At 50.3% G+C, this 8,771-nt stretch overlaps 1 protein-coding gene across 1 annotated transcript; it reads right to left on the bottom strand.

Annotated features, from left to right (window-relative positions):
- Window positions 1–5,244: 5,244 nt before the first annotated feature.
- RD3L (retinal degeneration 3 like) lies at window positions 5,245–6,519 on the bottom strand. Its single transcript, XM_032839587.1, has 2 exons — window positions 6,221–6,519; window positions 5,245–5,884 (listed from the first exon to the last, which is right to left on the bottom strand). The coding sequence occupies exons 1-2, from the start codon at window positions 6,517–6,519 to the stop codon at window positions 5,587–5,589; spliced, it is 597 nt and encodes a 198-aa protein (XP_032695478.1). The 3' UTR covers window positions 5,245–5,586.
- Window positions 6,520–8,771: the final 2,252 nt, after the last annotated feature.

Genomic DNA, 8,771 nt, shown 5'->3' with positions numbered 1-8,771 from the left:
TCAGTGTATCTGGTGGTTCCTTTTTACGGAGCTCAATGTTTCCTTCTTGGTACGTGGATTTAGTGCTTGCTGTGATGAGCTTTGTGTCAGGGGACACGGGCACACAACGGTCTTGGTCCTTCTGACAAGGGAGGTTGCACGGTATAGCTGAGGGTCAGATAACCGGTTGAGAAAGTTACCCATCGTCTGGGTTACTGTGTTGTGAGGATGGATGTGTTTGACTCCAGAGTATCTTACCTTTCCCTTTTTGCCTTGGTGCTTCTCAGAGCGTAGGCTTTGCACAGTTGTTAACGATGTGTTATTCTCCAGGGGTTCCTATTTTCTGTTCACTCACAGAGGCCATGGTTTTTTAAAGACCTTATTGTCTGTTTAGCGGGTTTAAGTTGGTAGGTCCCCTTGCCATTAGTTAGAGTGTTCAGTATCTGTGTGCAGCCAGAGTGGAGTGGCTGTGAGAGAGAATGGGGGGCTCCGAGAAGGAACGGAGCTGGGTCTAGAACTGTCCCTGAAATTAGGGAGGACTTCACTGCTTCATCTGAGGCTACTGAGAACCGCTGGAGGGCACTCTGGGGATTTGAGCAGAGCTGTGACACGACTTAGGGCTCTAATGATCCCTGCTGTGTGGAATGGATGAGAGAGGGCCTAGGGCAGAAACAGGGACATCAGGGAAGAGTCTCTTGGTATCATCTGTGACATCTCCTTTATGTGTCAGCTTGGCTGGTCCATCATGCCTGTATTTGGGCCAACATGATCCTGGATGTTTCTGTGAAGGTGTTTTTTGGATGAAATTAACCTTTAAGTTGATGGATTTTTAGTAAAGCAGATTACCTTCCAGACTGTGGGTGGGCCTTATCAAATCAGTTGAAGACCTGGCTAGAGGGAAGACCTCCTGAAGCAAGAAGGAACTCTGCCCAGTCTCTTTAGACTCCGACTGCCGCCCTTCCTGGGGTTCCAGGCTGCTGGCTCAGCTGATTCTTTAAAACGAGTCTCTCTGTGTACGTGCACGTCCTGTTGGTTTTGTTTCTTCGGAGACGCTCACTAACACATCTTCCAAGCAGAGAGAGCGTGGCGGGTTAGAGCGGAACTGGGACAGTGGAGGCGGTAAGCGGGCGTGTGGTCTGCGTGGATTCCTCAGCGGAGGCGAGGGCTTTGCGTCTGGATCAGACACGGAACGGGAGTGGGGAAGCAGTCACGGACGACACCAAGGTCTCTGGCTGAGCAGCCGCGACATGCTGCCGTCTTCTGAGAAAGGCAGGGCTGCAGGAGGAGCTGCTGTGTGGGGCTGCAGTAGGAGTTTGATCTGAGCGCTCGGACTTGACATTACTAGTAGGTGACAGTAAGTGTAGGCAGTCGGGCGGCGAGGACAGAAACCTGGCTGGAGCCCGGTGTTTGGCGGTTTAAGGCTTTGAGACCCGTGAGCTCACCCAGACTGCGGGTGGTGCATCCTAGTGGGTGAGTGCCGAGGGAGACGAGGTCCAAGGACCCGGGCCGGGAGCCCTTGAACGTGCAGAGACTGACAAGATGAAACGAATAAAGGAGGGAGAGAAGGGACCGCGGGAAGGCTCAGAGGAAAACCAAGTGGGTGACCCTCCCTCCTCTAAGTACACAAGTTTGCTTAGTACCCCTGTGTGCGTCCCTTAGTACTTGTGTGGAACTGCTTTATGCTGTTTTCCCCACGTAAGAGCTTCCTGAGGGAACAGATTATCACCAAGTCCCCACTTCCCAGCTCCGGGCCTGACATAGGGTAGGAGCGCAGACGCTTGTTTGCATGAACGACCTGCCTTGGTGACCCGCAGTTGTCGACTGGGATGCGCTGCAGGCGGCGCGGCTCCTGCCCACTCCTGCCCCGAGTCACGCGGTCCGCCTTCCTGCTTTGACCACGGCCGACTTCCCTAGGAGGGGTGTGTGTGTGCGTGTGCGCGTGTGCGGGGGCGAGCAAGCTGGTGAAAATCACGGTATCCTGGCAACTGCGCTGTGAAATGTTTCCGGAGTAAGAGGAGCCTTCCCCGCTCATGCTTTGGCCACTGCACGAACCGCGGCCCCCGTTGCCCGGGCCGTGGCGGAAGCCGCCTCCGTGCTCGCCCCCAGCGGCTCATCCAGCAGCTCGGACAGGACGTGCCGCGCGGTCCCCGTCTGTGGAGCGCACGCATTCTCCAGTAAACCTTCGCCGCTCAGCGCCTTCGGGTCGGCGTGCAGCTCTCTGTGGACAGTTGCCGTCACACGGAGGCGCAGACTGTCGCGGCCTGGCCGGCCTTCCTCCGTCTGGCGTCCGCCTGTGTCCTGCGGCACTCGGGCCGCGCGGGCATTTTCCCCGTGTCTGGAGGACACGGAGCTCATTTCTGCCTCGCGGCTTCCGCATGGGCCCCTCTACCCGGAGTGCCCCCGGCCCGGTCCGGTGTCCTCCCGCGACTCACCGCCTCCCGCCGGCCCCGGGCCCGTCTTGCTTCTCAGACTCTCCCACACCTCTCTCCGCCTCTCCAATCTCTTTCAACACTTTTTCCTCCTGTGAAGCACTTGCCACGTGCCCCGGTCTGTCTTGTGTGTGAGGAGCTCTCGGCCCCCCATCCCGCAGGACGGAGCCGAGGTTTCTGGCGCAGAGAGCCGGATGGCTCGGCGCCGGCGGCTCCCTCCGAGCTGAAGGTTTTGAAGAGCCGCGTTTTCATTTGTGTGTGTGTGTTTTGATTCCTTTGTTTCTTTCTTGGTTTTTATTTATCCTTCCAGAAAACAAACCTCTGCGTCTTTGCTTGCCTGTGGCCATCCCAGAGGAGGTGTCAGGTGGGCCCTTGACCGCCTTTGGAGCTCAGAGGGGAAGTCGGGGCTGGAGGCGTGCCGGGGCCTGACAGAGAGATGCGCATCCCCGCCTGGTGTTCCCGACACCGGACAGGCCGGCGGATGCGTCCAAGGATGCCCGTTCATCTGTCAAGTGGGAATAACATTACGCACTGTCACTGGATGAGGGGCCGCGTGCCGCGCTCCACACAGCGCCGGGCCGGTGGCCGAGTGACTTCACGGTTAGACGTGAAGATCTGCTTCCTGCAGATGCGGACCTCCGGAGCTCGCCGGTGTCCCCTGCGCGGGTGCTTGCCCGGGGGTAGGGGGGCTACTGGTTTCCTAGCTCGGGCTTTTAGCCCCTGAGCCAGTCTCTCTCTCTAGAACAGGCCTGAAGCTCTGCTGCGTTGTTCTTCCCCATCCGCACCGCCGCCCACCCCCCTACGTTTTTGACCTTCATCTTCTTGCCAGCTTTACGGACTAAGCAGCCCAGCATGTAGAGCGGGAGCTGTTAATATTCTGGAAGTCACTTGTGTTAAAATTCCTATTTGGTTTGTAGATTTTCTCGGAACAACTGTAGTTTTAAATCACCCCCGTGCTCTCGCAGGAAATGTGGTTATTGCCAGAGTGAAGTGAGAGATGGAGGCTTTGCATACCACGTGCCGTGCATTTCTTCCGCTGCCCTGAATGTCTGGTTCTGGGACTGAGCAACTGTGTCATGGGGACTTGGAGCAGCGTGGGGGTCGTGCTCCTCCCGGGCTGGTGGGTCGTGCAGCTGTCTGCCGCTTCGCAGCTGCAGGAAGCTTCGGACGGGAGGGCCTTAAGAAAGTCCTCTTCTTCCCGGCGGGACAGGGAGAGTGGGTCCTCTCAGAAGGGTGGTGGGATTGGTCGTCTTCTGTGTGGTGGCTGGTGGAGGTGTTTTGTGGGGAGAATGGAGTGTTTGGGGCCTTTTTGTGGTGTGTGTTCACTAATGGGGTGGGGTGAGGTGGCCAGTTCTAGTGCCACATGTCACAGACTCCCTGTTGTTTGTTTATTTTTTAAAGATTTTGTTTATTTGTCAGAGCGAGAGAGCGAGTGCACAGGCAGACAGAGTGGCAAAGGGAGAAGCAGGCTCCCCGCTGAGCAGAGAGCCCGATGTGGGACTCGATCCCAGGACGCTGGGATCATGACCTGAGCCGAAGGCAGCCACTTAACCCACTGAGCCACCCAGGCGTCCCTCCCTGTTGTTTAAAGCAGAAATTTTCTTACCACCAATGAGGCAGTAATAATAAAACTCTTGTTTATCTTGTGTTCACTGGATAGTAAGCAGTTATGGGCTTCCGGGGGTACTTGGCTCTCCCACAGTTTCTACTCTGAGGCTTTTATAGTGATTAGAGAGTCATAGTTAGCTCATGAAAACAATCAAAAGGGAGGAGGAGCGAGAGGTGTCTTTATTTTAGATCTACTTCGGGCTGTGTTTCCACTTACCTTGTCTTATTAAATTCTGGTCTGGCTGACACCATTTATGACACAGGATTAAAGACCAAACTGAGGCCCTTTCAGAATGGTGTAGGTGTTGGCTAAGAGGCCAGGAACAAACAAGTCAGAAGGGTTTTTTTGGAGCAGATATTGAATTCTAGTCTTGAATAGTTTTCCTTTTAGAGGGGGGAAAAACAAATCTCCAAATATAAAGTTGTAAATATTGGGTACCTTGGACTTAATTTTTAAGAATGATAAAGATTCTTGGACTTCATAAAAAAGTAAATCCAATGATTAGTTTCCCTACTTTAATGAAATTATGAAATACTGAATTTTGCATACTGAATATTTGCTATATTTTCAGAGAGAACTGGAGGGGCGGGGTGGGGGAGAGAGAATCTTAAGCAGGCTCCTGCCCGGCAGGGAGCCTGACCTGGGGCTCGATTCCATGACCCTGATATCATGACCTGAGCTGAAATCAAGAGTCGGAGGCTTAGTGGATTGAGCCACCCAGGCCCCCCAGAATATTTGCTATTTATTTTTTAAGATTTTATTTATTTGTCGGAAAGAGGGAAAGCACACATACAGGCAGAGAGGCGGGCAGAGGTGGAGAGAGAGGCAGTGCGAGAGGCAGGCTCCCCGCTGAGCAAGGAGCCCGATGCGGGACTCGATCCGAGGACCTCGGGATCATGACCTGAGCCGAAGGCAGCGGCTTAACCCACTGAGCCACCCAGGCATCCCGGATATTTGCTATTTTTAATGAACCCACTCTCTTTCTTTTTATTGATACCATATAGAGCTCTTTTTTTTTTTTACTTTCCCAAAATGTTAATTGGTATTAAAAATGTAATTTGTAACAAATCTGAATGTTGGAGTAAAACACCTTAGTCTTTAATCTGCACATTATTTCCTCTGTCACAGCCCGTCTTCCCCTTCCCTGCTGAGAATGACTGAGCTCGAGTCAGTTCTGTGTTATAGCGTAAAAGTCCGATTCATATCAGTCACTTGTTTTATTCTCTGCATAGCTTCAGAATAAAAGTCAGCTTAATGTCTAATTTTCACACAGAATTTGTCCAATTCCATACTTGTTCCTGTGAGATGTTTGAAGTATAAGAAAATACTTCAAACATTTTTTTCAAAATGTTTAGGAATCATTTTAATTAAAAGTATACAGTTCAATAAAACATTGCATTTTTAGGGTGGATAAAAAAGGGACACTATTTAAGACAGGATGCATAGTTAAAAACTACTTAACATCTGACTTTGCAACAGAGAAACGTGAAATCACATTACTTTTTCATATTCTTAATACTAAGAATTCTTCTAAAGATGGCCATAAAAACTCTTCCGGTTATAAGTAACTTAACTCGATGGGTAATAATAGGGTAGGTTCCATATTCTATGTGAGAACGCTGGGAACCTGTTCTTTGTGGTTTTGTCCACGTAGCTGGAAATCGTGGGTATTTCGTCTTTATCGGAACTCCTGGAGCTTGTCCCCAGGATCACAGACGGAATGGGACAGTCTGTGTTCCCTGACTCTTCTGGGCCTTCTTGCTGGTTACCTTTGCTAGGACTGGTTAGGAAGTCTTTTAGAACTTGCTTGAAGATGTAGACTATTTCCCATGGCAGTACATCATTTTCTGCTAAAACTTCTCGAAATCTGTGGGGAAACCAGTAATGAGTATTCAGTTCAGAAACTTTCTTTTGTTGTTTCTTTGTATCTGCAAAATACAGCCTAAATACCGTGATCCTATAGTAGTTGCTCGCCGTTTTGCGTAATCTGCATATTCCTTTAAAATTATTCATCTTAGTAAAGAAATTTGCATATGACTTAAAAGTATTTCCTAGCCAGTCTGTCCTTGGGGATTTTGGTTCTGGGTTTTTGATACCCACCATTAAAGAATTTACATGATACAATACAGTTTCAGTCTAGCTGTACGAGGAACTTAGACTCGACAGTAGCAAAATACCACAAAAGAAAACATAGTATTTTTACCTGCTGAGAATAGTTCCAGTTTGACAAGGCTGAACTTGGGAGCAAAGGACTTCAAGTTGTCCTTGTTCGGTAGCTGGGATGGTCGTGTGGGGATTCTGGTAGTTTCTCAGCCAGCTGTAATCCACACCTGTTTTTCTCACTTTCTGTTCATTTTCGATCTCTTGTATTAACCCCTCTCGCTCCCGCAGATGCCACTTCAGTTCCCGAAGCAGAGTCTTCGTTGCGGCTTCGGAGCCGGGGTAGCGTGTGGGTTTGTGGGAGTCCTGTTTTGGCCACTTCATCCAGCCCCAAAGTGGCATTTTTAGCCTGTGGAAATATTCTCACTTGTTTATTTGCACCAAACGTTGTGGTTCTGATGAGCAAATAGCAAATAAATTTGCCAGAAAAGCGTGTGAGTTTTTCACTGGTTAGGTATGCAGGTCAGAATGAGATTAGAGCATGGATTAAAGCTTTTCGTTTTCTAACTAGGTCAGTACCAAAACCAAGCTTTGAAGATACGTTTACGCGGCGAAGCAGCAGCGAAATCTACCGAGTCAGAGACGGTCTCGGGACCGAACATTCTCTGAGAATAACGTTGACGCTTGCTATTAAAAGTTCTTAGGCGGCTTTAAAACATTAACGGAGAGGAAGGGCTATCTGGAAGCGCCCCTCGGACTGAGGTTTGGCGCAGAAAGGGTTTCGGGCGTACCTGGTACGTTGGGTCTGCCAGCGGCTCTGCTTGACTTAGTGGCGAGGCGGCGGTTACTCAGGCGTGCGCTGGGCTCCTGGCTGTGGCCCCTGTTGGAAGGAGTGAGCCTCCTCCTTTACCCACGGAAGCTGTATTTGAAATAAATAAGTTTCTGTGTTAGGAATGAGGTTGTGATGTCTTCATTTAGGGAGAATGCTCATTAATTCACCTTGTAAGTAAGCTAGACGAAATGACAAAAATAACGTACTATTCTGCACGAATTACAGAACGGTCTACCCTCTGAGTGTAGCTCCGTCTGTTTGAGGAAGATGCCAGCGGCAGTGGGCTCCGGTCCTAAATGCCTCCGACTTCTGTTTGGTGATGAAGCGGAGCGACAGTGCGGGGCAGCACGGATGCGCTCCCGGCTACGGGGAGACGGTCGCGTGGTGCGCTGCTCTGCTGTGCGTAGCTGTAGGTCACAGTTTCGTGCTGTATTTTTATGCCTGTAGAGCGCTAAAAATAACCCCGCTGCCTTTATTCTTCAGCTTAACTCGCGGGCCATCTAGCAGCCAGGTCACTGTCCCCTCCCATGAAAGCAGGAAAAACAGATCAGTCTTGATGATTTGCGAAATGCCCGTTTTGAGAACATTTGTTATGATTGAGCAAAGTAGGCAAAGAAGGCTTATTATATCTGGGGACGCCTGGGCGCCTCAGTGGGTTAAGTGTCTGCCTTTGGCTTAGGTCATGATCTCAGGGTCCTGGGACCGAGCCCCGCATCCGGCTCTCTGCTCAGCGGGGAGCCTGCTTCCTCCTCTCCTGCTCCCACTGCTTGTGTTCTGTGTCTCTGTCAAATAAAATCTTTAAAAAATGAAAGAATGCTGGTATCTGCCTTGTGAAACATTTAGCAAAGGTTATTTTTTATACTCATTCTGTTTCTTTTTCTGAATAGTAGTTAAATTTATGTATTTAAGCAAGTCGTAATGCCAGAGGACATAAACGCTGAAGTAGGTGACTCTGAAATATACTTTATAATTTCTTTAAAAACATAGCAGTAGTAGATTAAGGTTAGGGAAAAATTAGAGATCTAAGAACGTACAGAGTTGAAAACAAAGTCTTATGATGCAGTACAGCAGATCTGACATTCCGGGGCTCTCTTCTGGAACTGAAGGTGAGACGCTCGTACTTACTGCTTGGCCGGGTGCCCGCGGGGCGGAACGCTCTTGCCCGGCTGCGCTCAGCTCGGGCGTGTGGTGATGCTCAGGGGCGGACAGGCCTCTCGCTCTCCAGTTCCCTGTTAAGTGGCTACATAGTGGCTTTTCCTTTTATAACGTTTGTTTCTCGGTTGCCTTTTCTGACAAGTGAACCGTGAAGAATAGCCAGGGTTTACATCAGACCCGAATGTCATGCCTGATCAGGGCTGACGCGTGTGGTCGGCCTGGAGCTGCGGCTGCTCGCATGTGAGAAAAAGTCGGTGTCAGCCCGTGTTCTCGTCAACGAGAGGGATTTCACGTCACATTGTGGAGAGTATGAAAAGGAGAGGAGAGGAAGGTTTATCACGACACAAGTGTCCTACCAGATTTTTACCAAAGTCACGAAGAATCCTGACATGTCTCCCTTTGAATAACCTCCTTGTTCCTGCTTTAATTCCTAAAATTTTGGTCTCTGAGGTGGTACGAAACAGCTACCGGACATACATCGGATATGGAACATAAACCCAGTTTCTTTTCGGGGCTCCGTGCAGTCTTGCGTTGTCCCTCCCTCCGCCCGGCGTTCCGGGCCACTCTGCCCCGGAGCGTGTCCTGACGCCTCCCATGCCCACGCGGACTGTCACAGGGGCTCACGCTGACTCTGTCTTTTGAGATGTTTATTCTCTCTCTTTTCCAT

The sequence above is a fragment of the Lontra canadensis genome, unplaced genomic scaffold (genome assembly GCF_010015895.1).
Source record: "Lontra canadensis isolate GAN:19392208 unplaced genomic scaffold, GSC_riverotter_1.0 scaffold108, whole genome shotgun sequence".
NCBI lineage: Eukaryota > Metazoa > Chordata > Mammalia > Carnivora > Mustelidae > Lontra > Lontra canadensis.
This window is presented reverse-complemented; position numbering and strand designations above follow the sequence as displayed.

Coding starts and splice junctions, on each gene's coding strand:
- RD3L (XM_032839587.1), bottom strand. CDS start 6,519: ATGCCACTTTGGGGCTGGATGAAGTGGCCAAAACAGGACTCCCACAAA. Junction 5,885..6,220: donor ACTGGAACTATTCTCAGCAG/GTAAAAATACTA, acceptor GTTTCCCCACAG/ATTTCGAGAAGTTTTAGCAG.